Source organism: Hyaena hyaena, unplaced genomic scaffold (assembly GCF_003009895.1).
Source record: "Hyaena hyaena isolate Hyena2069 unplaced genomic scaffold, ASM300989v1 scaffold_989, whole genome shotgun sequence".
NCBI classification, from domain to species: Eukaryota; Metazoa; Chordata; class Mammalia; order Carnivora; family Hyaenidae; genus Hyaena; species Hyaena hyaena.
In genome coordinates, this window is record NW_024081623.1 from 646970 (window position 1) to 674788 (window position 27819).

Consider the following 27819-nt stretch of genomic DNA (forward strand, 5'->3'; position numbering starts at 1 on the left):
CTTCCGGCGCCGCGTCGCGCGAGGCAGGCCGGGAGCGTCCCCGTGGCCTGCGGCGCCTGCTGGTTGTCAGGGTAACCGCACCCTTGCTTTGGAGGAAATTCTCTGCTGGGTTTGTACCCGATTTCCCGCGTAGCTGGGTGTGCCATTGAGGCGCTGAGCCGTACGAGGGCCTGGTGGCGCTGTGATGGAGGGCCATCGACAGGCTTTGTGGCCTCGGCCTTTGTGACCAGCAGTTTCTCGTCTCAAACAGGGACCATAAATAATAATAGTAGCTTCCTGGACTAAGTGTAAACGTAACGCCTGGCGGTAGTAAGTGCTCACCAGGTGTTACCATCACCCTCCCGACTGAAAACGGCGGGACAGCAGGTTAGAGAAATGCAGGCTCCTGGTTTGGTGTCCTGGGAGACAGGCGGGAGCTCAACAGGCTAGGAAGCCGCCCCCACCTGGCGTCCACCCCAGCCTGGGCTCGCGGGGAGGGGCGGGCGGCGGCGGCGGACACGTGACCCTCGGGGACAAGGTCGCGAGCGGGCGGCGGAGGAGCTGGGAAATGGCGAGGTGGGCTCGGCCCGCTCTTTGCGCCCTCAGGCTCTGGGGCCCGGCAGGTGAGTGGGCCTGGGTGGGTTGGAGCGGGCCGGCAGCCGCGGGGGCGGGGCCCAGGGTGGGGACGAGCACCTCAGCGCGGGCTAGTGGCTGCGGTTTATTGCCCCCCACCCTCACCCCCCGAGCGTGGGTATCGGGCTTTCCTTGGTTTCCTTGATTTCCTTTCCTTGATCGGGACACTGCAGAACCTGAAATGTCAAGTTCCTGTTCACGCAGCTCAGAGGATATTCCAGAGGCCGCCATCGCATGTTTCTTGTTTCTTCACATGGGAAGTTTTAAACAAAAATTTAATGTTCATTTATTTTTGAGAGAGAGAGACAACAGTGCGAGTAGGGGAGGGGGAGGGAGGGGGAGGGAGGGAGGGAGAGAGAGAGAGAGAGAGAGAGAGAGAGAAAATCCGAAGCAGGCGCCAGGCTCCCAGCTGTCAGCACAGAGCCCGATGCTGGGCTCAAACTCCCCAATGGCAAGACCATGACCTGAGCCGAAGTCAGATCCTTGACCAACGGAGCCACCAAGGCGCCCCTTCTTATGGGTATTTTTGTTGTGTACAAGCAACACTTGTATGGTCATTATTGACACTTTGTACCTTGCCTTTTATACTTAACAATATGTCTTGGGAGTTACTTTTCTTCTCAAAGCATAAACCTTTCTCAGTCTTTTATACTGATCTGTAGAATTCCTTTTTTACTTGTTTGTTTTTTGTATGACTTTATTGGAACCACCAGATCTTCCCCAATGAAGAGCTCCCCAGACCCTGTCACACCTTACAAGAAAGGGCTTAGAGTCAAGAAGGAGGGACCTGTTGCTGCTGTCCCCACAGAGGGAGGTCAAGATCGAGCCTCCACTTCTTGGTGACCATTCAGATTCCTCCCGTGGCCTGTCCTTCCTGGGGAACTGAGGATGCACCCCCTGCCCTAGGTTGGGGGTGGGATCTGTAGAATTCCATTCTATTGATGTTTCATAATGTATTTAAGAATTTTCTTATTGAAATCGTTTGTAGTATTTAGTTATTATGAATAATACTGAGGTTCATTGTTTGTACTCACTTTTTGGGTAAACTCCTAGTAGTGGAAATCCTGGGTTTAAAGATATGTACATTTTTATTGTTCCCTATAAAAGTTGTGCAATTAATGCTTCTTTTATTAAGTTCATATAAACTATAAACCTGCATACCCTTCTATTCAGTAATTGTACATTTTGGGATCTTTGTTGTTAACCTTAAAAATAAAACTTAGTTATTGCCAAGAGAATGGGTTTATTCAGGAATAGCAGAGACCTTCAAATGAAGACTCAAAAGCTATGGCAAAACCATAGGCAAGTCCCAGGAACAGAGGAGAGAAATGATGTTTTCGAGAAGAAGGGGGATAGGGCTTGGGATGGCTGTTACAACAAAAAAGTCCATTGGAATAAAGTGGGAACTGGAGTGGAGTGCTTCTCTGTGGCTGGGCTCTTACAATCTCTCATTGGCTAGGCTGTGATGGTCTCTCATTGGCTGGTCTGTGATGGTCCCTCATTGGCTGGGCTCTGATGGTGTCTCATTGGCTGGTTTGTTGGGGGAGAGGGAGGGGAGAAAACCCCCCTTCCTCCCCCGAGGCTGTGAAGCCCAGGCTTTTTCTGTTTGGGACTGCAAAGGGCTGTGGGGAGTGAGGAGTGTGAGTGAGAGCTGCTCCTGTTGGCCTCCACTGCGTGGTAGTCAGGTTTCGTTTGTATCGTTTCACATTGCCTAGAAACTGAACATACGTGTGGAAATGTCTTAAGGCCCGTAGTTGTTAAGAAACTAGCTTAAATGGCCAATAATGCATTAATACTTAAGTAGTGGTACATCTACTTGATGCCACTTTACATAGCCACTAAGTGTTGGTGAAGAGTTTAATAGATACCCAGGGGTCTTTTGTTTAAAAAAGAAAACTTCATTGTACTGCCAGGTGTCCCAGCAAATTAACTCAATTCTGACTACCTGCCTGAAGAAAGCACCTTAGGTGAAAGACTCAGTCCCACAAGCCAGCCCCCAGTTCAGACACCAATCCAGGTGGTTTCCTGTGCTTCTGCCTAACCAGCTATTAATTGGTTTCCATGACCCCCTCCTCTGGTTCCATTAGTTTGCTAGGGCATCTCACAGAACTTGGAAGACCTGTTGACTTACTAGATTGCAGGTTTATTACAAAGGATATTAAAGAATATGGATGAACGGGGGCGCCTGGGTGGCTTAGTCGGTTGGGCGTCCGACTTTCGCTTAGGTCATGATCTCCAGTTCGTGGGTTCGAGCCCCGCGTCGGGCTCTGTGCTGACTGCCGGCTCGGAGCCTGGAGCCTGTTTCGGTCTGTGACGCCCTCTGTCTCTGACCCTCCCCTGCTCATGCTCTCTCTCTTTCCTAGAAATAAATAAAAAATTAAAAAAAAAAAAAAAGAATATGGATGAACGGCCAGATGTAGAGTTACATAGGGTGAGATGTGCAAGGGTCCTTGGTCCCTTCTACATGTGATTCACCAAGCTGGAAGCCCTCAGAACCCCCTCCTTTTGAGTTTTTATGGAGGCTCCAACCCTCTAATCGTAGTTTGTTCCCCCTGGCACCCAGCTCTCACTCATCCTTAGGGCTTTTCCAAAAGTCTCCTCATGGACATAAACCCAGTTGTGATGTAAAGGGACTCGTTATGAAGAACAAGATACCCACTTCGCCTTCATGGCTCTGAAGGGATTTGAGGAGCTGAGGACAGGAGACCAACTGTTGAAACAAAAGACGTTCCCTTTTCTCTTAGAAACTCCAAGAGTTTGGTGATAAAGACCAAAAACATATTTATTATAAGTTACAAGTCTTCTAATTCCTTCTAATTCTATTTCTTATAGTAAGTTACATTTAGAGGAATGTAGTAAATGTTTTGAAGAAAGACTATAGGGGAAGAGTTGTTCTAGATGCTGTGTAAAGTGGGGCATTTAATAGCTGGAGCTGGAGCCAGATAATTTTCTTTCCTTTCTGACCACCTGGCCAGTTTTCATTAGAAAATTTCCTTTGGAGACTTCTTCAACTTGCACTTGGAAGAACTGCTTGACAGGTGCTTTCGTGCAAATCTCTGATGCAGCAGAATGTCCTTTGGGATCTGTAGGCATCTCTGTCTGCAGGAGTGTGGGGAGGAGGGGGAAGAACTGTTTTCTCTGCTGTATTTCCTGTACTTTTTACTGGGAAAGATCTACAGCTATAGATCTTCTCAGGCAAGACTGTAAGAATCATTTCCTGCTCTTGGCTTTAGCAGCTGAGGCTCAGGGTGTTTGAGTGATGCTGAGACATCAGAGCTAGGGCTCTGATTCTTCTTTGGGTGCCCTCAGCTCTGCATACCTTCCTTTGTCATGTTCCTCTTTCTCTTTACATACCTTTTAGAAATCTGATGGGCATGGAGGAGGGCACTTGTAGGGATGAGCACTGGGTGTTATATGGAAACCAACTTGACAATAAACTATTAAAAAAAAAAAGAAATCTGTTCTTTTGAAAACCAAGATGATGCTTTGTGTGCTGGGAGAGGCAACGACACAGTGGCAAGTAGACCGTGAGCTGCAAGCAAACCCCTGACTCCAGAGTGGAGTGTGCGAGGCAGCACAGGGTCATTGCAAGAGAGGAAAGGGTGTCAGTCTCCCTAAAAGGAGCAGGAGCCAGATGAGGGCAAAGTGATTGCTACCTGGGGTTCAGCAGTGGCTTCATGAAGCAGGTGGCATTTGGTCCTAGCCTTGCTGTGGGAGATTTGGATATGCTGAGGTAGAGAAAGGTCTTTCAGGCAGGAGGAGCTGGTTTTAGGGCATATACAAGAGCTAGGGAGTCCTGTTGTTTGGCTGAAAGGGCAGGGGTATATAAGAGAGCATAGTGGGGGCTGAAATTGTCACTGGGGTGGGTATGCTGTGCTAGGGTAGGGAGCAGAGAGCTTCAAGGCAGACCTTAGTAGGTCAGTCTGTGCAGATCTTGCAAACTTGGTTTTGTAAAGAGTAAAAGAACACAAAAGACAAAGAGCATACTGGAGAGTAAGTTAGGGTCACACTCCTAGAAGATACACCCTGAATTGTCCTGATGTGTATCTGAGATGTGCTTTTAGGGTGCTTATTCCTTACCTATATTACAAATGAGTAAAAGAAATACTCTCAGTTGCCTGTTTTTATGTGTGTGTTCACTTTAGACTCATCATTCATTTGGGGAGCGTTGTTGGTTCCATCTGTTGAATCTCTTTTCCCATCAGGGTGGAGGAGTCTCTATACAGAAGTCAGAGATGTCCTGGGGGAGGGTCATCAAGGGCCTTCCTCTGGAAGAACAAACGTGGTGGCCGCCAGCCTTTGGGGTGTGAGAAAGGCGTCCTGTGCAGTGGGGCTGGCAGCCCTGAATTCTGGGTGAGTTGCCAGTATCTGCAGGAGTCATGCGGCTTGGTTAGATGTCAAGCAGGGGCCCGAATGGCAGATCAGTAAACCCAGGAGGCCTTACCAGGCCCATGTGAGGTGCGGCTCTGGTGCCCCATACTTCCCACAGCTGCAGCCTCACCTGAGTGTAATGTGTTCAGATGGTGCTACAGGCTTTGTGTTAGTTGTATTGCTTTTTTTCTTCCTGTTGTTTTTCTGGGCGTTGAGTCATTTTCTAAGTCCTGAGGTCTCACTGGAGCTTGTGACTTGTTTATTGTGTCTGGCTCTTTTTTCCTATGGGAGACCATCTCCTATTTCTACACTTAGCTCTGTGAGTATTTTGGCTCCTGGCTTCTGTGGGTGACTTGAGAAGCCTTCCAGTGCTTTGCAGAGAGAGCCTGAGCTGAGTCTACCCACTCCCTTACCTTGGTTGTGGGATTCCTTTGGCAGCTGCATAATATGAGCAGCTTCCTGAATGGCTGCGAACATTGAAGGTCAAGTCTCTGTGGCAGTGTGAATCCCTAGCTGTCAGGGCATGAGTGTTTCTTTCTGGAATCACTTTTCCTCCTGATAAGATTTGGTGTAAAGCCTGGGACATTTAACTTTCTTAAACATCACTGCCTATTTGTCACATCGCAGGTATGCTACAGTGTATGGCTCTTCAGAGAGCGTGCCCAGAGCCCCCCACAGAGCCCCCACACCTCTGGTGAGGAACTCTGTTCTTTTAGCACTGGCATTAGATAACAGGATTGAAGAGATGATACATTCCTTGTTTGCACAGTTCTGACTAACCTGAATTTTTTGCTCCCAAATAAGTTTTTATTTCTGAGTTGAGACTTCTTTCTCTTTTAGCCTAATAATCATCCATGATGAGAAAGGTGATGATTTTGGGGGACAAAAGGGAAGTGTATGATCATTCTCCGTGAGGGGGATCATGGCAGGGCTAGCATGAACTTGACTGTCACAGGTCACCTGGCCATTCTCCTTTTCTGTCAGCATTACAGGTGGAAGAAGACCTATATCTTTTTCTGCTAGTGCCTCAAGCATCTTTGGAAGTGGAGGCAACAGTAAGAAGAAGCTTTTTCTTCAGGATATAGCTGAGCTGATTCGAGCCAGAGCCTGCCAGAGGGTGGTGGTCATGGTGGGGGCCGGCATCAGCACTCCCAGCGGCATTCCGGACTTCAGGTGCCCTGCAGTGCCTAGCTCCTCCCTCACCACCCTGGTCCACTACACCACCCTGCCCTCTTCACAGGGCTCAGAGCCTTTTGCTCCTCTTTGCAGGTCTCCAAGGAGCGGCCTCTACAGCAACCTGCAGCAGTACGACCTACCGTACCCTGAGGCCATTTTTGAGCTTACTTTCTTCTATCACAACCCCAAGCCCTTTTTCACTTTGGCTAAGGAGCTGCACCCCAGGAGCTACAGACCCAATGTCATACACTACTTCCTCCGCCTGCTCCATGACAAGGGGCTGCTTCTGCGGCTCTACACACAGAACATTGATGGGCTCGAGAGAGGTAAGCTCTCTGCATGTCCATACCTTCTCTTCTGCAGGAAAGGCTTGGGTGCCTGCTTCTCCCCTAGCCTGTGACTGATTTCAAGCCAGCTTGTTTTGCCTTCATCCCTGACCAAAATGTCCACTGTGTACTTAAGGGCCACTGTTGGGACCTCATTGGTGGACCCGATGTCCTGGCATACTTGCTGGGCTATGAGTTTTGGACAGAACTAAAGTTGACACTGGGAGCTTCAATTTGCTAATCTGGTATGATTTCTTTTTTTTAATAAAAATTTTTTTTTTTTAAATATTGTTTTTAAATTTTATTTCTAGGAGAGAGAGAGACAGCGTGAGCAGGGGAGGGTCAGAGAGAGAGGGAGACACAGACTCTGAAATAGGCTCCAGGCTCTGAGCTGCCAGTCAGCACAGAGCCCGACGTGGGGCTCGAACCCACGAACCGCGAGATCATGACCTAAGCGAAAGTCGGACGCCTAACCGACTAAGCCACCCAGGTGCCCCCCCAAAAAATTTTTTTAATGTTTATTTATTTTTTAGAGAGAGACAGGTGTGAGTGGTGGAGTGGAAGAGAAAGAGGGAGACACAGAATCCGAAGCAGGTTCCAGGCTCTGAGCTGTCAGCACAGAGCCTGACATGGGGCTTGAACTCATGAACCGTGAGATCATGACCTGACCTGAAGTCAAAGGCCAAACCGACTGAGCCACCCAGGCACTCCAATGATGATTTCTTTTTTTAAGAAATTTATTATGAAAAGTTTTAAGCACATAAAAATAAGGAGAAGAACGTAATGAGCTCTCATGTCCTCCTTACAGCCAGTCCTTTATCTGTGTCTTCTTTCCCCCACCTTCTCTCTAACCCCTCTGTTATTTTGAAGCAGATCTCTCGCATCATAAACTTAATCTGTAAACAATCTATAAGTACTTCAGTGGGTATCTCCAGAAAATAAAGATTTTAAAAATATAACTACGGTATCATTATCACATCATTAATGCTTTAGTATTATCAAACTCTGTATAATATTTCCTGACTGTTGCGATGGCAGCCACAACCAGTGATTCACAGATTGTACTGACTGCTGACTGCATCTTAGAGAAGCATTTGCCAAGCCTCTCTCTTATGGGCAGAGATACCGACACATGCTGACTTTTAGCAAGCCAGCATCAGCTCACCCAGGCTGCAGACATCTTGTGATTTGAAAAAAGGAGTCCTTTCAACTCCAGGAAAATAATTTCTTGCTAGAAGGGTTCTGCAGCTTGGAACCACATAGGCAGCAGTGGACCCCCTGTGGGTGTGAGCTCTTCTGGAGACGCAGCAGGGCAGGCCTGTGTGAAGGCAGGAGCGTCTGGCCGGTGGGCCAGTGTATGGAGATTTATGACCCTAGTGGGGATAGTGGAAGCCACTTGCAGCTGGGACTGTCTGTCCACCCACAACTCAGAAGCTGACAGTAGGAACAGTCTGAATAAGTTACCTCTGTTTGTTTTTCTATAGTTTGTTGCAAACGTATTGTCTTTGTATTGTTTTTTTTCACTTTTACTGGGTATCCATAGAATAGAAAATGTTTTCCTAGTTATTAAATATAATTTTATCTGAACTTACATTAAACTTGTTGACAGGTCTTGTTTTAACCATGATTTGGCACCTTCTGTGCTTATTCTGGTCAGTGGGGCATCATCTGGAGGTGGTGGAGGCAGGGACAGCAGGCTTACTTGAGGGCTGTGACTCCCTCTGGGGGCCTCCCAGGCTCAGAGCTTATGCTTGGGGGCCTGTGTACCCACCCCAGAGTGAGCAGCACTTTGCTTTGGCTTGAATTTCAGTGGCTGGCATCCCTGCCTCCAAGCTGGTTGAAGCTCACGGATCCTTTGCTTCTGCTACATGCACTGTCTGCCGAAGGCCCTTCCCAGGGGAGCACATTTGGGTAAGTTGTCATGCGGACGGCTGTCTCCTGTCTGCACTCTGCAGTGGGAGTAATCTGGAAAAGTGACATTTCATAAGCATTGTAGTGGAAGAACAACAGAACCGTAATGGTGTGAAATGTTTTTCTTTATTATTAAATTGGAAAAGTAATATATGCTTGTCAAACATTAAGAAATATGTAGGGAAATAAGGAATATGTAGGGAAATGGGAAAAATGTACATCCCTTCAACCAATTCCTATAGCCCACTTTAACAGTTTGGTGTATAATGTTCCAAGCCTTTAAAAGAAGGGGAGGGGAGTGGCTCATGGATGGCTCATTCTGTTAAGAGACCAACTCTTGATTTTGGCTCAGGCCATGATTTCATGGTTCAAGAGTTCAAGCTCTTTGTCAGGCTCCATGTGTGGAGCCTCCTCGGGATTCTCTCTCTCCCTTTCTTTCTGCCCCTCCCCACCCCCCCAGAAAATAAATAAATAAGCTTTAAAAAATGTTCAAAAAATGTATATGTAAACATACATGGCCATATCTATATACCCAAAACACACACAGTTACAAAAATTTTTTTAGCAATAGAATTATTAAGTTTAGGGGCGCCTGGGTGGCTTAGTCGGTTGAGCGTCCAGCTTTCGCTTGGGTCATGATCTCGCGGTTCGTGGGTTCGAGCCCCGCGTCGGGCTCTGTGCTGACTGCCAGCTCGGAGCCTGGAGCCTGTTTCAGTCTGTGACTCCCTCTCTCTCTGACCCTCCCCTGCTCACGCTGTCTCTCTCTCTCTCCTGGAAATAAAAAAAAAAAAAAAAAAAAAAAAAAAGAATTATTAAGTTTAATATTCTGTCTACAACTTGCTGTGTTACAGAACAAAATTTCTTGGATATATTGTGTTAATAGCCACAGCTCTGCTGTGTTTTTAGTTTTCTAGTTTTTAGTAGCTAGAGTAATACATTTAGCCATTCACCTACTGTATGACAATTTTTGATGTTTGTAATTTTTACTATTAAAAATAATGCATCAATGATACTCCTACCCCTGTGTACTTCTGGCAATATTTCTGTAGGATGGGTTTCTCCAAGTAGATTAGGACAGTTTGGAAAATTTTAAATAAAGATGAAACTCTGAAATATCGATGAGGCATAGGGCCTTGTGTTTTGGTTTCTGATCATGAGAAATTCATATCATTGTAAAATTAAAACATTTTTAAACCCTTTTTTAAAAATATTTATTTATTTTTGAGAGAGAGAGCATGAGCAGGGGAGAGGCAGAGAGAGAGGGAGACACAGAATCCAAAGTAGGCTCCAAGCTCCCAAGTTTTCTGCACAGAACTCGATGTGGTGCTCAAACTCACAAACTGTGAGATCATGGACCTGAGCTGAAGTCAGACGCTTAACTGTCTGAGCCACCCAGTCAACCCCGTAAAATTAACCATTTTAAAGTGTATGATTCATTGGCATTTAATATATTCACAGTGTCGTACGACCACAACCTCTATCTGATTCCAGAACATTGTCATCACCCCAAAGGGAAACCCTTTACCCACTACTCAGTCAGCGCTCCCCAGCACAACCCCTGGCAACCACTGATCCTTTTATTGTCTCCATGTTTTCACCTTTTCCAGAATGTCAGAGTTGGAATCAGACAGTGTAGCCTTTTCAGACTGACTTCCTGCACTAAGATGCCTTTACATTTCCTTCTTGTCTTTTCATGACTTCATAGCTCATTTCTTTTTATTGCTGAATAATATTCCCTTGTCTGGATGGACCACAGTTTATCCATTTACATACTGAAGGGCACTTTGGTTGCTTCTAAGTTTTGGCATTTGTTAGTAAAGCTGCTGTAAACATCTGTGTGCAGGTTTTTGTGTGGATGTAAGTTTTTCAACTCATGTGGGTAAATACCAAGGAAACTGATTGCTGGATTGTACTGTAAGAGCATGTTTAGCTTAGTACCTTCCAATGTGGCTATACCATTTTGCATTTCTACCAGTAATGATGAGAACAGCATCTGGTGTTGTCAGAGTTCTAGAATTTAGCTGTTGTGTGCAATGGTATTATTTTAATTTTCAGTTCCATGATGACATGTGATATGGAATATCTTCTTAAATTTTTTTTTCTTTTTCTTTTGGAGGGAGAGAGAGAGAGAGCATGAAGTAGGGAGAGGGGCAGAGGGCGGGAGAGAGAAAATCTTAAGCAGACTCCATGCTCAGCAGCATGGAGCTTGACATGGACCTCGATCCCACGATGCTGGGATCATGACCTGAGCTAGATGCTCAATCGACTGAGTCACCCAGGCACCCTATAGAACATTTTTTCAAATGCTCATTTGCCACCTGTGTATCATCTTTGGTGAGCTGTCTATTTAGGTCTTTGGGCCATGTTTTAATTAGGTTGTTGATTTTCTTACTGTTGCGTTTTAAGAATTTTTTGTATATTTTGAATAACAGTCCTTTATCAGAGGAGGATATCCTTTATCTACAGAAGGCAGGGAGAGACCAAAGAGGCGGGCACTGCAGGTTCACAGGTGGCAGTTTTAATAAGCAAGAGAACTTATGTGCGAGGCTTGTCCCGGGCAGCAGCAAGATACTGGATTCCCGCACCTGCCTCCACATCTTACGGGTTTATAATGAGGTCTTAACGGGGCTTGGTCACATCTACTGTGCACATCGCCATCTCCAGGCTGTGTCCTTGAGGAGCCTCTGGGATGAGAAAGGCAAGTGGAACTCACATTCCAAGGATGGGATGGAGTGAGGAGCTGCCAGGTGCCAGGGTCCAGGCCGCAGGTCAACTGGTGGTCACATCTTTTGATGACCTTCCCCAACACTCATTGGTGATTTCTTGCAACTATTCTAGCATCTTGCCAAAACTGAGGCATCTGTTTCTCCAAATCACTTCCAGGATGTTCCTATTAGTATGGTTTCATCCAGTGTTTGGTCCAACCCTCACCAACAAGCGTGTGGACCCATTGATATAAATCTGAGGAATCAGATTAGTAAATTTGAATAACTATGTTAAATTCTTCAGCAAATTAGTGGGTTCTCAGTCAGTTTAGGAAACTGTTTCATTTGGCTCAAATTTCAGCCTTACTCCAGGCCACTTAAGCAATCTGGCATTCTTTGGGACCCCCAGCAGAGTTAACTTTAGAGGAGTAGGTTTTAATAGGTTCAGGAGAGGAGAGGAGAGGAGAGGTTTGGTGGGAAAGGGAAGCTCAACAGAAGGGTTAGAATGAGGGGTGGGTATAGGGGAGGTGGGGACAGTGAGGAGAGAAGAGAGGAAAATGATGCCAGGGGTGGGGCCTGAGTGCAAGGCGGCCCCACCTGTCTGGGGACAAGAAGATGGGGAGGGGAAGAGGCCTCAGAAGCCGTGTTGGCTTCTTTCAATCGTTCGCTTGCCTCAGTTAGTTTACAAATAGTATTTTGCAAAAAGGCAGACTTTGAATTCTAAAAATGTCTGGAAGCCTCAAGTTACCAATTAAACTAAGCATCCAATTGAGTTTTGACAATTTTAGAGCCGCTGCTGTTCAATTCAGTTGTGAGGAAAGTAAATTTGGGGAGCTCGAAAGTTCCCCATAATGGCCATTGAAGTTGTAAATTGCTTTTGGTGAAGTCAGTCAGTCCATTTAGTTAAGAATGCACAGTGGGAGGGGCCGAAGCGTTTAAACATCGAACCGACTGGCCTCCCAGAAGAGTGGGGGCAGAGGCACCCTCAAAGCATTTTGATCACTGGGATCCTATTTCCCAGAGGCTTTTCTCCAGAGTAAAGAGGAAAATTCCTGAACAAACAGCACAGCCCCAGTAGGAACAGCAGGGCTCTAGAAAGGAGTCAGACAAAGGCCAAACGAGTATTCTCTGAAAGGACAAAGCCTTAAAGCCGGTCCCGAATAAAGCCTGGAGAGCTCAAAACAGAGAGTGAAGCACAAATCCAGGAGAAAACTTACACTCAAACCTCAGGATCGGTGAGAAAGCAGTAAACCCAGCTGGCACCCAGGGTGTTGCCACCTGTTTGTTTGCTCACCATCCTCAGTGGCTGGGGCTTGGGGGGGGGGTGCAGGTGTCCTTCCTGCATCCCACTTCTGACACCTAGTAACGTTTTCCTTAAAAATAGACCTTCCAGTTATTTTACCAGTGAAATGGGTTTCTTCGGGAATACTAGAAAGTTGCTATTTGGGACAAGCAAGCTATGACAAAACTGTAGGCAAGTCCAGCCAACAAAGGAGAGGGACATTATTTGATGGAGAGGAGGCAGAGGGTTTGGAAGGGCTGGAGAATCAGGTCATGGAGACGATGGTGTCTCGCTCGCTGAGTCGCTGGAGTGTTCGATTTGATATAGGAGAGGTGGTGCACTTCTTCCCTGGTTGGGGCCTGCCATTGATGGTTCTTTCTGTTGAGGGTTCTTCTGTTGGGTCTATAGTTGACACTTCTTTGTGTGATCGATGGTGAGTGGTATGGCTCCTTCTAGCCTCCTAGAAGGACATTAGCGAGGTCTTCCTGTGTTAATTTTCATAATGCTCAGCTGTTTGTTGAGGAGGAGAGATTTGCTCCTTTGTCAAAGATCAGTTGACTGTGCTTTTGAGAGTCTGCTTCTAGGGTTTCTGTTGTGGTCCTTCACTAGCGCCACAGTCTTGATTCCTTTTTTTTTTTTTTTTTTTTAAAGTTTTTGCTTAAATCCTAGTTAGGTAACACACAGTGTTATATTAGTTTCAAGTGTGCAATATAGTGATTCAACACTTCTATACATCACCTGTTGCTCAAAATAAATGCCCTCCTTAATACCTATCACCTATTTAGCCCATCTCTCAAACCCTTCCCCTCTGGTAACCATCAGTGTGTTCCTTATAGTCAAGAGTCTGTTTCTTGGCTTGCCTCTCTCTCTCTCTCTTTCTTTTTCCCTCTTATTAAGAGCTATCTTTTATTTATTTGTTTTAAGTTTTTTTTATTTGAGAGAGAGATAGAGTGCACGTGAATGGGAGGAGGGGCAGAGAGAGAGAGAGAGAGAGAGAGAGAGAGAGAGAATCCCAAGCAGGATCCACACTGTCAGCACAGATCCTGATGTGGGGCCCAAATTCACAAACTGTGAGTTCATGACCTGAGCTAAAAAAAAAAAGAGTTGGACGCTTAACCAACTGAGCCACCCAGATGTCTTAAGAGCTACCTTTTAAAGTATGTTGTGACATCTTTCTTGGTCCATTTTCTATTTGTGTTACACAGGCTGAAGTGATGGTGGACAGGATCCCCCGCTGTCCAGTCTGCACTGGCATCGTGAAGCCTGACATCGTATTCTTTGGGGAGACACTGCCCCAGAGATTCTTGCTGCATGTGGTTGATTTCCCCATGGCAGATCTGCTGCTCATCCTTGGGACCTCCCTGGAGGTTTGTCAGCAGGCCTAGTGGTGGGCTGAGTGTGTGGGGAGGAGGCTGGAAAGATAGGGTAGAGGAGGCAGGGCTGGTGGGGGTGGCTCCAGATTCTCTCAGAACCCCCTGGCATCCTAGCTTCAGAAGATGAGTGGGTTCAACTGGTGCGGAAGCAGAAGTATTCCTGGCCTAGGGAGTGGAAGCCTGGGCAGAATGGGGAGGAGGGAGGATGCTCGGCTTTGGAGGTGCTATCAGTGTGGGTGAGGCACAGTGTGTGAGGGGAAGGGAGAAGGGGGGGTGTAGACAGGTTGAGTGGGACCAACCTCCCCGGCCACATCACAGAGGCCAATTTTGTGCTAGAAGCAGTGATGGACTTGAAAGGATTAGACCAGAGACATAGTTTGTGCCCCTTGGGTCAGAGAGATTGTTGGTGAGTGGGGATGGGGATTGAAGCAAGATGTCCGGGAGGCTAGTCCTCAGGAAAGCAGAGCTGTGGGCACAGTCAAACCATGTGACTGTGAGAGAGGGCAGGGAGAGGGACTGGCTGGAGCAGGGACAGGAGAGGGAGTGGTCTGGCTCTCCCTCTATGGTCTATGGGTGCTCAGGCCATTTGTTGGTAAGGAGGAATTTAAAGGGAGGGTGCTGAGCTCAGTTCTGCACATGTGTGTTTGAGGTGCTTGGGAGACACCCATGGACACATTCTAGAAGCTATTCTACTTCTGTATCTGGAACTCAGAAACTTTGTAAAGGAATCAAGAGCAAGAAATGAGACCCTGCAATGGGTTCTGCCTAATTGGATGTAGGCAGCAAGGTGCAGAAGGGCCAGAAAGGCCTGTACTCAGGGCCTGGGTCAGCCACAGAGGCCTAGAGTGGTGTGCCCGCTGTGTGCTGGACCCTGTTCCAGTGCTTTGGACAGACAAAGTAAGATGCGTAAGCGAGTGACACAATTTTAGGTGATGGCACATGGAAAAATAACAAGTGTGATAGGAAGGCTCGGAAGGGTTGTGAACTGTTTGTGATAACAGTGTGGTTGGTTTGCATGACCGAGTCAGGAAGGTGACCCCAGAGCTGAGGCCTGAAGGAGATGCAGGTGTCAGCTGAGGGTGTCTGGCAGTAGACACTGCCCGTGGCCAGCAGTGATGAAGGTCTGACCTCCTGATCCTGTGGGTGCTGTGTTATGAGTGCACCATGGCGCATGGTGAGGTGGTGGGGAGAGCCGGTATAGAGGCCCTGAAGGTGGCAGTCCAGGTTGTGGTGGTGGTTGGCCAGGTAGCGCTGCAGAGGGCATTGGTGCCCAGGTGTGTAAAGGAACATTGGATGGGAGAGTGTGGACCTCCCGCAGGGCTCCAGGGTTGTGACCTGAGTGGCCACAAGGATGGAGCTGGTTTCCTGAAACTGAGAAGCCTTGGCAGGTTGGGGGATCTTGGCCTCGGGCACGCTGATTTGACAGCTGTTTTTGGCTGTGGATGTGGGTGGCAAGTGGGTGGATTACTGCACCTGGGGTGGCACAGTGCAGACAGAAGAGCCCAGAGCATGGACAGGCCCATGATGTCCACACTGGGCCCAGTTGGAGGGGTGGACCTAGGAGATAGGTAGAGGGGCCAGGGGCCCATGGTGCCAGCAGTGTCTAGTGCTGAGTCTGGCTGCCCTGTGCTGACCAATAGTGATGGACACTGAGGCCCCTACCAGCCCTCCTGTATTTCTTAAGTGAAATGAAAATAACCTTTCTCTCTGATTATAAAAGTGCCACATGCTTGTTTATAAAAATTTATACATTATGTAGACTTGCAGAGCGAATTGAGGAATCTCTTCAACTCTACCAGCACCGCAAGTGTTGTGCTGTGTCCTCACAGGCTTCTGCGCTACACAGATGTGGTGATCTTAACCAGAAGTGCGGCAGCACTGTGCACAGAGACCTAGCTTGTTAGTGCCTCTAGTGTCTCTGATGAATGAGGATACGAGGTCCCCATTGGGAGCCCCAAAGCAGAGTGCTTGTCTGTAAGCACTAAGCAATCTGTGGTGTGGCTCAGACTTTATCTCATATGCTGCGTGGAGGAAATATTAATGCACTTGGTTATACATCACCCCTCCCATGTTGCTCAGGTGTGACATAATATATGGTACATAAATCGTGTGATGTTTTCTAAAACATGAAATATTCTAAATTCTGGAACACACCCAGCCCCAAGTTGTTTTTTTTAAACATTAATTTTTTTTTTTTTTTTTGCTTTAGGGAAAAAGAGTATACACAAGTGGGAGAGGGGCACAAGGAGAGAGAGAGAGAGAGAGAGAGAGAGAGAGAGAGAGAGAATCTCAAACAGGTTCCATGCTTAGTGTAGAACCTGACGCAGCGCTCAAACCCATAAACCATAAGATCATGACCTGAGCCGAAATTAAGAGTTGACTGAGCCACCCAGCTACCCCCCAGCCCTAAGAGTTTTAAGATAGGGATGATAGATGGATGACAAAATTTATTTAAGCAAAATTGATGGGAAATGAAAATAATAGATTTTATATTAAAAATAATGATGTAGTGAATAACCACATGTAACCAGGTTTTCACATTCATGTGAGTACTTTTGTAGAAAATAAATATTGAGAAGTTGCTTTCCAGAAAGATATGCTAGTTACATTGCCACCAACAGATGTGGGCCATTTCTCCACATCCTCACCGACAGCAAACATTACCTGTCTTTAAGTTTTTATCCATCTGATTAGTTATAAATAAATAAGTGTGTGTATGTGAGAGACAGAGAGCGAAAGGGAGGGGAGATTTAACGTTTCCATAATAAAGAGTGAAGTTAATCTTTTAGTGTTTATTGAGCAGTGTTCTCCTTGGATTACATATTTGTACCTCTTGCCCATTTTTCATTGGGTTATTTTCTTAGTTGGTCTATAAATTAGCAATATAAATTCATAAATTATATAAAATGTTTATAAATTAGTTTAGCAATTAGAAATATAAGCTATTTGTCACATGTTGTAAATATTTTTGCAGTTTATTTATGATGATTACTTTTAAAAAGTTATTTTTCTGCATAGTGTTTTTATGTAGGTGATAATGTGAAAGTATTACATAGCCAGACTTGTCATGATTTTCCTTTGTCTCATCTGACTTCATTACCAGGCCTAAAATGTCCTTCCCTACCTTTACTTACAAACCCTAAACTTTCTTTAAGAACTGTTTTGTTTAGGGGCGCCTGGGTGGCTTAGTCGGTTAAGCGTCCGACTTTCGCTTAGGTCATGATCTCGCGGTTCGTGGGTTCGAGCCCCGCGTCGGGCTCTGTGCTGGCTGCCAGCTCAGAGCCTGGAGCCTGTTTCAGTCTGTGACTCCCTCTCTCTCTGACCCTCCCCTGCTCACGCTGTCTCTCTCTCCTAGAAATAAATAAAACATTTAAAAAAAAAATGTTTTGTTTACATTTAAATCTTTCACTCATTTGAAATCTTCTCAATGAAGGCAGGAAATCTCAATGAAGGCAGGAGTTGAGTTTTTCCCTCCCAGGTAATGAGCCAGTCTCAATACCATTTAATAATCTGTTTTTAAATTTTTATTTTTATGTTTATTTCTGAGAGAGAGAGAGACAGAGACAGAGAGACAGAGAGACAGAGAGAGAGAGACAGCATGAACAGGGGAGGGTCAGAGAGAGAGGGAGATACAGAATCTGAAACAGGCTCCAGGCTCTGAGCTGTCAGCACAGAGCCTGATGCGGGGCTTGAACCCACAAATCATGAGATCATGACCTGAACCAAAGTCGGATGCTTAACTGAATGAGCCACCCAGGCGCCCCTTTAATAATCTGTTTCTAATTTCTAATGGAAATTTCACTTGGAAGCAGCATGAAGAAGCCCAAAGTCACCGAGTTAGGATTCTCTGGAGGTCTAGACGGTGAGGGCTGTGGAAAGGGAGGGGCGCCCTCTCTGGTGGGCACGTCAGGAGCTCTCTGTGGGGCCAGGTCCTTGCTCCCAGGGAGCAAGGGTGGACAGACCAGATGCTGCTGGGAGGAGATAGTGTGTGGTGGGGGAGGGAAGGGAAGGTGGGGCATAGTTTCTGGAGCTCAGGGGCACCTGGGCAGGGAGACCCACCAGAGCCCAGGACATGTGGGGAACAGAAAGAGGGATGTGGGCAAGAGGGAGGCTCGGGAAGGGAGGAACCCATGCATGGAGACCAAGCAGACAGTGTGATGGGAAGAAATGAAATAGGTGGTGAAGTTTCCTTGTAACCAATGTCTGTCAGTCTGTGCCCTAAGGGGCTTGGAGGGTGGGCACTGTGCTCCTCATTTTTGGGCAATTTTTCAGGTAGAACCTTTTGCCAGCTTGTCTGAGGCCGTGCGGAGCTCAGTGCCCCGACTGCTCATCAACCGGGACTTGGTGGGGCCCTTTGCTTGGCGTCCTCGCAGCAGAGATGTGGTCCAGCTGGGGGATATGGTTCACGGCGTGGAAAGGCTGGTGGAGCTTTTGGGCTGGACCGAAGAGTTGCAGGACCTCATGCAGCAGGAAGATGAAAAGGTACAGACTGCAGGGTCATCTCCAGGGCTGCCTTCCTCGCTGCTCTGGGGTCTGGGTCCACCTGGTGTGGAACCCTGTTGGATCAAGCAGTGACAGAAATAGCTAATATTGGCTGTTAATCCTGTACCAGCCGCTGTCCAGGGTCACCTCCGTGTGGACATGAAGAAAGGGATGCTAAGTGCCTGGTCTCCAGTGGCAGAGCGGTGACTTGGTCCTGGTGGACTGGGCTTGCTCTCGCATCACAGGGCAGCACTGCCTTTTGTCCCTAAAATAAAGCAGCACCAAACAGCTACAGGCTAAGGTGTGGTTCTGAGATGGACTTTGAGGAGCTGAGCTCTGTGCTGTGTGGTGTGGGACAAAGCCCACCCTGGGGAGGCTTTCTGGAGAGCAGTAATGTGAGAGCTGTTGGCCTATGACAGTCTGCTGAGGGTTGAAAGCCAAAGACCCTTGGTACTTTCAAACCTGTAACAAGTGAAGTTACAGAAATTGCAGTCTCACATAATCTGCATGTGTAGCCCTGGTGTGAGAGATTATTTTCTAAAGAAGGCAGCAGTAAGCATTTGAAGTCCATTTGTCTCACAGAGAGTCATCATGCGACACTGCCCAAAGAGGATGGGGCAGAGGTCTGGAGACAGCCTTACTCTTCAGCCGTGACTGCCTCAGGGCTCAGGGCCATGGGTCAGGCCTTCTCCTCACCTCCACTGGCAAAAGCCCCCAGCCTCTGGCTGCAGCCTGATTTCTTACCAAGTTGAACCAAAGAGAGAATATGAGGCTTATTAAGGACGAAAGGCTTCACAGTTTCTGTTTCCACACATAGTAGACATCGTGGCCATATTTTTACCCTAGCTTTCCATTCCAGAGGTTGACTCTAATGACTAAGATGTAGGTTGGTGTCACTCTTCATCTCGTTTAAATATCAGTTATGCTGCTCGGTCATTTGAGGGAAGTAGAGAATGCAGGTAACACTGAAGTATATACTTTACATGTTGAGAGGAGAGTCAGTAGGTCTTGCTCAGGCCCGCCTGGCCACTTCCTGGCTCTGGTGTCCTACTTCCATACAGCAACAAGACTAAGTCATGTGGCCCCAGGGATTTTTGTAAGTAGTCCTACCAGATTTGACCTGTGCATTTCCTGGTCTTACAGAAATTTATGTAAATTGGGTTCTGGTTTTAGGGGATTATGTATTTAAAGAGTTGCTATTGAAGAGTAAGCGTCAAGGGTTGGGTGGCAGTCCAATTTGAGTTACTTTGCCAAATAATGCATGATCTTGAGCACATGAGCTTCAGCACATCTCAGGTGGTTACTTAAATGAAGCCCTCCATTTAGCCACCCAGTTTTGCCCAGCCCTGCTGGGATCCTGTTACTTGGGCTCAATAGCAGCATTTAGCAGAGGCAGAAAAGCTTTTGTGTTTTATGATAGTTCAAACCCAGGCCCAGAGATCTGCAGGACTGATTCCCCTTCTTCTCTGTGTTCCAGCTCAATGGATGGGATATATAGGGTGATGGCTGGTTCCCCCATCACTCCCGGGACCAGAAATGGTTCCACAGAGTCACTGCCAACCACTAAGGAAAGTTTTGGCGGAACTGAACCTGTGGCCTAAGGAAGAATGTGAGGCTGCGCAGGTCATGAGCTCTGTGCAGACCAGTCGTGTTGTGCTCACACCACGGCCATGTGTCACAGGTGCTAATGAGCTGCCTGGCACCTTTCTGCTATTGGACTCTTCAATCTGCTGAAGCTCGTGATGGAAGTCAAGCAAAAGCTTTCTTTTGACCACTTGAACTCCAACAGACTAATGGAAATCCCTGACTGGATCTGCTGTGTCCAGGTCTCCATCTGAAGTGCAGGCTCAGCATCTATCTGTTAGAAAGACCCAGTCTCTCGCCGAGTGGCCTCAGATACTCCCAAGGCGTGGTCCTGGGTCCCAAGTAATAGAATAGGAGGCCTCTAGTATGCTGGCCTCCTTCATAGAGTTATTTTTAATTAAAGAAACTATTCATTTCTGGCATGAAATGAACTCTTTGGTCTCAAGGGAATACAGGTGTCAACAGTGGCTGCAGAAAGGGGACCCTGGGGGTGTGTGAGCATTCTTCTGATTAGAATAACCCAAGGATGGAGAACATGCCCCTGAATTCACCCTGGAGGTGGGCCTGGCACCGTTTCCCAGGTAGCCCCAGCACCCCTTGCTGCAGGGCATCATGCCACATTTACTCTGCTCCGGCAGCTAACCACTTCCCATCCCTACCCTCTCCCACCAGGCCTTCCCATAATGCCTCTAGGATTGACATCTATGTTGTGGAAGGTCTTACTCACTTAGAAACCTTGGCTGGCCTCCAGCCCAACATGTACTCAGGCCATATTTCCTGTGCCTGCACAGGCCCCTCCTGCTGGGGTTGTCCCAAGGCCGAGCAAGGACAGCACCACCCAAGCACACTGTCCTGACCCCTGGCTCGCACCCAGTATGTGCTCCCTTGGGCGTGGTTTCCCCACTCACTGCACATTTAGCAGACTCCTCAGAAAGGGTCTGGTGGCCTCCTCAAGAACAAAATAGGTGAATGATGATTTTGGAAAAGGGCTGAATTCTGAAAAAGAATGAAATTAACTTCTCACACACACACTTGCTCGAAACTGTATTCTGAGATGATGTTTCAGTGATGCTTTGTGGTACATGACAGAAATCAAGACTTATGGTTTTACGAGGTGCATTTTCCTTCATTATTTATTGTCTACGCCAGTGGGAAGGCCAGGATTCCACTGTCACAACCAGTGAGAGCTTGGGTGCTGTGGATACTACAGCAGAGTGCTGACAGACGACCAAGAATGCATAGGAGGAGACTACCAGTCCTGAGCTCAGTGGGGACAGAAACAGCAGAGCATACCTTGAAAGTATGTTTCTGACATTAGTATACATGGTCCTAGCAATTTCTTTTCCTGGGAACTGCAGCGCTTGCCTGACACAGAAGCTCTGGGTCAGTATGCCAGCCCTGGACATGACTGCGTGTACATGTGCCCATGCTCGGCCCCTGCCCCCAGGCAGCAGCCTCCGCACACATCCTCTTGGCACACAAGACCACCTCATCTGTGGAGATCAAGGTTGAGTTCCCAGAGCTGCAGCAGGACAGGCCCTCAAAGTCCTAAAGATAAGAAATTGGACCAGAGACAAACCATTTACAGAACTTTGGAAGTAAAGAGAAAAGGGTCTCCAAGCATGGCTTCCTCGGGTCACGGTCTCAAGGCCATCTCTGGCAGCAGCACCAGTTCTGAAGGGTGAACAGAAGAGTGGGTGTCCTCAGTCGGGGTCTGAGTCGGGTTCCGAGGAGAGCTGCCCTTCCATGGTCTCACAAATGGCATCCTGCAGGGATGTAAGCTGACCCCGGGGACTCATCCCCATAGGCTGGATGACTCTGTGCCTGTGGGAGGAAAGCACAGTGGGGAAGGGGCACAGCACGTGGGGCAGAAGTTGGGTTCACCCCTGGCTATGTCCTTATGCCAAATAGGCCTGAATCCAAACTGCTATCCAGTGGCTTGGAGACCTTACACACTCTAGAATTCTAATTTCTCCAGGTCTCAATTTTCATCGTCTATGAAATAAATGTAATACCAACCTCAAGTCTAATCCTTTTCGGGGGCATTTCCTGTTTGCAACCTTGGTAATGCAGCCTTGCCTAAGGTCAATTTTTACCCCATTTCCTGGCACTCATAGGACTGGACATGAGTCTTGGGCTTCTGTTCTCCCTTCTCCCAGCTGTGGGCCCCTCTTCACCGCAACTCGTACCTGGAGAGCTTGTCAAACATGTTCACCAGCTTCATGGCCTCGTGTTCCTTCTGCTCCTCTGTCATGCCCTCCATGGGGTTGGGCGGCTCTTCCTCCACCCTCCCGGTCACTGGGTTTATGCTGCTTCCCAGAGGAGGGATTTTGGGGAATGCATTAGTGACTCTCTAGGATAGAGGCAGCTGCAGGGACCCAGCTCCCGCTCCCGACGGCCTTGTCCCACTCAGCCCACATTCTCAGCAGAATATCCTGACACCAAAATAGGTTACTTATGGGATCAGTGCCTGACTCCTGAAAGTTTAGCCATCTGTCATCCTGTCCCACCCACCCTGTGAGTCCATATGGGAGTGGCAAGAGGGACCAGGCTGAGTGAGAAGAGCCGAGGGTGTAGGGGCACACACCTGGCCTTGGCTTCCTTGTATTCCTCTGTGTCCGTGTCCTCGTCCTCTGAATACTGGCCCTCAGGCCGGCCCCCCGCCATGAGGCCCCTGGCAGCCAGGAGGCCCGCAGCATTTCCGTAGCCCGTGTACTTGATGAATCGGGGCACTGAGAAGCAGGGCAGAGATCAGTGTGCAAAGGTAGCTAGGAGGGACAGGCTCTGGGCCAGATCCTGCCACTCACCACTCTCGGAGCACAAGACAAACAGGAACTCAGCTGCCACTCTCTTCACGTCAGTATCCAGGTGTGTCATGAGGCGAACGAGCTTGTTCCGCAACAGGTCCCCAACTTCAGGCCGGGTCCTTACGTCCCGCAGCGGGGGCAGCACCTGGGGAGGCAGCCATCCCTCAGCCTGGGCCTGGAGGAACTGGGGTCTGTGAGCAGGGTCCCGCCCAGGCCCCTGTGCCCCATACCTGGGCCTTCAGGAACTTCCTTGCAGGGCGGTGCATGCGGGCACACTCCGTCAGCACGCTCAGCACGGGGGCCACGCTCTCTTTCAGCCTGTGTGTCTGCAGAGGAGCCTCTGTCACCGGTGCTGTGCCCCCACCTGACTTGAAGTTCAGGGGGGAGGCTACACGCAGACCAGACAGTCTTGGCAGGAGGCCTTGCCCTGGTTAGTCAGCTGAGGGGCCAAGAGTGGGCAGCGGGTGATCCACAATGTGAATTTCAAGAGGGCCACAAATGGAACTTAACTTAGGAGGGCACTCACGTACTCTATGACCTGGGGCAAATAACTCATCTGCTCTCACTTCCTCACCTATATACCAAAGTTGCATGGAAAATACAGAGCATTCACAGCTATTAGCACAACACTGGCACATGACCCATCCTCAGAAAATAGCGGCCAAAACACAAAAAGAAAATCTCTACCCAGCTAGTTTCGTGGATTCAGAGAACAGAGAGCTCCTGTCTTTCCCTGGCCTCCCCCCAAGTTATCTTCCCGGACCCCAACCCCAGTAACAGCAGTGGGTAGGGACAGTCATAGCCATCACATCCAATGCCAGGTGTTTGTGACCCAGCTCATGGCATACATGCACAATGTGGATTCTGGAAGTGTCCACCTAATCCCGCTCCATTGCACTCTGTACCCTGTGTGATGTCTGCAAGCTCCCAGAGAAGCTGGGCAGAGGTCTGGCCAATGTCCTGTGTGCAGGCCCAAGAACCAGGTAGCCTCTGGCTCAAGATGCATGTGGGTCCCCTCAGGGATGCTTGTTCCCATGGGCTGCCTGTGTGCAACAACACTAAAATTCTACAGTCACAAGCCTGGGCTGGGGAGTTCTCAGGGTCACTCAAAAGACCCACAGAGATCTAAAAGGTAAGTATTTTGTTTGAAAACTCGCGGTAACCAACAAAAGGAAAACCTTCAAATAAGTGTGTGAAGATCCCCATGTTTCTCAGGGAGGAGGAGTCTGGTTTTCTGTCAGGCCGGACCACCAAGCAGCTGGAGAAGTTGCCCAACTCACATTGCCAGGCTGATCTCCACTTACCACTGTAGATCGTGAAAAAGCAGGGACCGCAGCTGCTGGGGAAAGTCAGAGCCAATGAGGCACCCACACAGCAGGTCCCTCTGCCCACCTGGTGCAGACGCTTTTCCAGGAAGCTGAGGAGGACACGAATCACATCCATGTTTGCTCCCAGGAACTCCAGGGAACCTTCATGTGGCTCCAGGGTAAGAAGGACATCCAGACACTTAAGGGGCAAATTTCCCAAGAGATTCACTGTGTGGCTGAGGACAGACAGGGGAGAGGGACTTGATAGTGTGGTCCCCCAGCACAGGTACAGCCCTTGGTGCCCTCTGCAGAGGCCACGTGTGATGTGAACTAGCGTCCAGGGACTTGATGGCCAGCAACAGAGGCCAGAACTGAGAGTAGGACTAAGCTCAGAGACTCATCCCACTTAGTGGGGTGAGTTCCTAAAGAAAGGGGCACTCTCTGCAGATTTCCTCCCTGCCACCCTCTGTCTGGGCTGAAGCACCATAGACGCTTTTGAAAGCTAGAACCTGCCTCAACACAGGTCACTGAGAACAGAGATGAATAACCACATTGCCCTGTAGATACCACGCCGTCCATTACTACTACTCAACTTCCAGTGACACATTCCTTTCTGCAGATCCAGACCTCCTGTCCTGATCACATACTGTAGAGACACATCGATGTCTGGTCCCAGCCAGACAGATAAAAACTCTCTAAGGTGGAGCCTAGCCCACAGTCATGGCTGGGAACCACTGTCCAGACACGTGAACACACTTCCCTTCCATCTCAAGAGACTGCATCCTCACCCGTGGAACTCCTCTGTGCGGTCTCCAGCAGCAGCGACCATCACACAATGCCGCAGAATGGTCCCCAGGTGCCGATAAAGGGCAGCATCTTCCTGACCAAAAAGAAAGGTGCTCCCGTGAGAGGAAGCCCCGCTCCAGGATCATGTGCATGGACCACGCATCTCCTCTACTTGTTCTTTTCTACTCTACCTCGAGAGCATTTCCGTGATCAAGAACGTCACTAAGTCCTCTTGAGATGAAGTCACAGCATACTCCAGCCCCACGCTCACGGCCTCATGTTGGGAAATCTCCTACAGCCTCCCCATACACCAAACAGCCCTCCTGCTAGGCTGGAAGAGCCAGATAGGCCCTCCGCTCTCTCAGAAATCATCTTTAGGCTCCCTGCCCAAAATGTGCATCTCCGTGCATCTCTTTACATCCTCCCGATAAACTAAGAGCTCCACCTGCCCTCTCCCCATCTGATGCCCAGAAACTTGCAGGTAACCTACAGGCAGACAGTTCCAGTAAATATCCACACCGTTAAGCTCTACGCATGGACTCAGGTCAGCCCTCACCTCATCCACCTCTCTCTTGATGGAGTCAAAGGTGATGTTGAAGAGCACTTTGAGGATCTCCATGGCCCGCTCAGTCTCCTGAGGAGGAAGGAGCTCAGGAGGGCCCATATCAGGGGTCATTCCCAGTGTCAGCTCCAGGGCATCAGTCAGCAGGCGCACCCCCTGCAACTCCTGAAACAGCTGCTGGCGGGCATCAGTGCGAAGAGCCGTTAGCAGGAAGAGGAGGCGCAAATCAAAGAACTGGACTTCGTGTGGGAAGCTGCTCTTGTGATACAGCCCCACGCGCTCTGCGAGCCTCACCACTAGGCGGGCTTCTGCGGCCAGCGCCTGTGCCACCGGGCTGCTGAGCACGAGGTTGCACAGGCACTTAAGGGACTCGAGTACAACGTCCATGTCCAGAGGCTCAGGGACGGACCCCTCCAAGGCGATGCCAGCATAGAAGGCAAGTGCCTGCAGGCTCTGGCGGCTGGTGAAAGGATCTAGGCAGCTGCGGTCCCTGGTCAGGATGCGGATGCTCTGCAGCCAAGTGACGCGGCGGGAGGGTGGCAAGCCCCGCTCCAGGACCGAGACCAGCAGCTCCGCCAGTCTCTGTGGGCAGAAAGAAGAGCGGCTCTACCACGTCCCTTTTCCCCGAGGCCTCCCATTCCTGCGCCTTCACCCCTCGGTCAGCACCCACCTTCCGGTCCTCCTGTTGGGCATCATCAAACGTGAAACTCTGGGAGTTCTGCAGAGAGACTCAGGGGCTCAGGGGCACAGGTCCGCACCAGGCAGGACCCGGGCTCCGTGGATGGGGAACAAATGGCGCCCCCCCCCCCCCCGCCCAGCAGTGTGCGCACCCGGACTCTCTCGCGGTAGCAACTCCTCACGGACTCGGCGCCCCGCCCGCCGCGCTCGCGCCCCACCCTGCCCCACCTCTTCTTGCGTGTACCATGTTCCCGGCTTTCGCTCACCTCCCGGTTGTACGTGCGCAGAGCCTCCATAATCACATCCTCCTCTCCTGTCTCCACAGCATCCGCCACCACCCGGGGCTCCATGGCACCCCCAGGATACCGCGGGGGGGCTGGTGACAGACGCTTGGCTTTCGGACTCCGAGAGGAGCCCGCTCGCTCCGCCCTAACTAGGCGCGCGGGGAATGCCGGGACCGGCGTGCGCGGCGCCGCAGGGCGGGGCCTGGGACGCGCGCGGGGGACTCTGGGACGGGTACGCGCGGAGCTGTGGGGCGAGGCTGGGATGGGCGGCGCTGCCGCTCTGGGGTGTGTCAGGGCTGCGGGCTCAAGGAGGCGAGACGCGGACCAGCTGACTGGAACTTGAAGATTTTGCCCGGGGTTAGCTGGGGTTTTAAAGATCTTCCTGGTGATCGTCCGCCTTTGGGGCCGAGTTGCCTCTGATCCTAACAGGGCTCCCTGCTTCTTGGGCTGGAATTTCCAGCAGGCGAGGACCTCAGCCCGCACCAGCAACCCTCCCACCCACGCCCCTCGTGATGGACAGAACGAGTGGAAGTCGAGGGGAAAGTCCAGGTGGAAAGGACTTTGCCTACTGTATGCGAGGTCCCTGCTTTCGTAAAGGTTGTGTTCCAAAAGTGAACATAAGGAAAAACGGACAAATAAGACGCCGATAGGCATCCATAGTCCTGTGATTTACGAAAAAAGACGGAGAGCCTGGTGGGATGCAAAGGGATCTGACGAAATACCACTTTTGGGGCCTGGACGATAAGAAGTAATCTGGGGGAAGGTCATGCAAAACCAAAAGCAGCCAGTGCCAAGATGGGAATGGCCGTGTTGGGAGAGAGAGACAGACATCCTTGAGTCTTAAACAAAGGGGAGAGTGGGGAGGGGTCAGGATGAAGGCAAAGGCTTATCTTCGGCATCAACTTCCTGGGTATGTAGCGCAGACACAGCCTCGGCGCAGCTTCCTCTTTTGAAAAGCAGAGATGGTAGAAGTTCTCGTTTCAGTGTGTTGTCAGGAGGACTAAGTGACACAGAGCAAACGCTCCAGTAAGGTGGGGAGGTATCCACTGGCAACAAGCCTATGTTGACCATCCCCTTTGTACCGCAACTCTCTCGGCGCCCGCTCCTACTGTCCCCACCCCGTCCCCCAACCCTACCCTCCCACCCCTCGTCTGGCTTCATTTTCCTTCAGAATGCTTCACCCCTGCACCTTCTGCAGCGATTGCTCGTCCCAGGCCCCGACCTCCACTTTGCCGCACCAGCAGTACCCGGGGCCGGGATTCGCACCGCAGCCTGGCGGGGGTGGATGCCTGTCGAGACCCGTTACCGCCTCTCTCGCCTGATAAAGGAAGGGCCTGGGAGAGTCTCCTACGGAGCACCTGACCCCGCCTTCTGCGCGGTGGGCAGGTAGAAGTGTCTGTCAACACAGTAATTGGCCGGGGAAAGCGCCAACCAGCAAGCGGTCCCCAGAGCACACGGCCCATTCCCTCCCCGTGTCCGGCGGCGGTACAGACCTCTGGCAGGTTCGGCTCGCGTCACGTCACCCTGGCGGCCGGGCCTCGGCCGGAAGTCGGCGTGCCCGAGCGGAAGGGGC

The 27819-nt window shown here is 49.5% G+C and overlaps 2 protein-coding genes across 11 annotated transcripts; one reads left to right on the forward strand and one right to left on the reverse strand.

The window, feature by feature from the left end:
- Positions 1 to 64: 64 nt before the first annotated feature.
- On the forward strand, positions 65 to 20939 carry SIRT3 (sirtuin 3). 7 transcript variants are annotated; one of them, XM_039221542.1, is made up of 8 exons: positions 65 to 602; positions 4818 to 4965; positions 5968 to 6156; positions 6253 to 6485; positions 8296 to 8396; positions 13589 to 13750; positions 18029 to 18238; positions 19716 to 20939. In XM_039221542.1, the coding sequence occupies exons 1-8, from the start codon at positions 548 to 550 to the stop codon at positions 19734 to 19736; spliced, it is 1119 nt and encodes a 372-aa protein (XP_039077473.1). In that variant the 5' UTR covers positions 65 to 547; the 3' UTR covers positions 19737 to 20939. The 7 variants fall into 7 exon arrangements, with proteins under 7 accessions (XP_039077473.1, XP_039077474.1, XP_039077479.1 ...); XM_039221547.1 differs by having other exon boundaries at positions 275 to 366; XM_039221546.1 differs by lacking the exon at positions 65 to 602 and adding an exon at positions 1342 to 1451.
- RIC8A (RIC8 guanine nucleotide exchange factor A) lies at positions 20922 to 27784 on the reverse strand. 4 transcript variants are annotated; one of them, XM_039221541.1, is made up of 12 exons: positions 27740 to 27784; positions 27436 to 27564; positions 26229 to 27246; positions 25955 to 25966; positions 25279 to 25866; positions 24725 to 24816; positions 24022 to 24172; positions 22860 to 22955; positions 22630 to 22774; positions 22410 to 22554; positions 22012 to 22131; positions 20922 to 21646 (listed from the first exon to the last, which is right to left on the reverse strand). In XM_039221541.1, the coding sequence occupies exons 3-12, from the start codon at positions 26898 to 26900 to the stop codon at positions 21526 to 21528; spliced, it is 2142 nt and encodes a 713-aa protein (XP_039077472.1). In that variant the 5' UTR covers positions 26901 to 27246; positions 27436 to 27564; positions 27740 to 27784; the 3' UTR covers positions 20922 to 21525. The 4 variants fall into 4 exon arrangements, with proteins under 4 accessions (XP_039077472.1, XP_039077469.1, XP_039077471.1 ...); XM_039221538.1 differs by having other exon boundaries at positions 25955 to 26002; XM_039221540.1 differs by lacking the exon at positions 27436 to 27564 and having other exon boundaries at positions 25955 to 26002; positions 27740 to 27766.
- Between the last annotated feature and the right edge of the window lie 35 nt (positions 27785 to 27819).

What these genes read in the sequence shown, in the direction of transcription:
- SIRT3 (XM_039221542.1), top strand. Translation starts at nt 548, where the DNA reads ATGGCGAGGTGGGCTCGGCCCGCTCTTTGCGCCCTCAGGCTCTGGGGC. An exon ending in AGCGGCATTCCGGACTTCAG is followed by an intron (nt 6,157 to 6,252) that starts GTGCCCTGCAGT and finishes TCCTCTTTGCAG; the next exon opens with GTCTCCAAGGAGCGGCCTCT. An exon ending in TCCTTGGGACCTCCCTGGAG is followed by an intron (nt 13,751 to 18,028) that starts GTTTGTCAGCAG and finishes GCAATTTTTCAG; the next exon opens with GTAGAACCTTTTGCCAGCTT.
- RIC8A (XM_039221538.1), bottom strand. Translation starts at nt 26,900, where the DNA reads ATGCCTATCGGCGTCTTATTTGTCCGTTTTTCCTTATGTTCACTTTTG. An exon ending in TCAAGAGAGAGGTGGATGAG is followed by an intron (nt 24,817 to 25,278) that starts GTGAGGGCTGAC and finishes CTTTTTGGTCAG; the next exon opens with GAAGATGCTGCCCTTTATCG. An exon ending in ATGTTTGACAAGCTCTCCAG is followed by an intron (nt 21,647 to 22,011) that starts GTACGAGTTGCG and finishes TTCCTCCCACAG; the next exon opens with GCACAGAGTCATCCAGCCTA.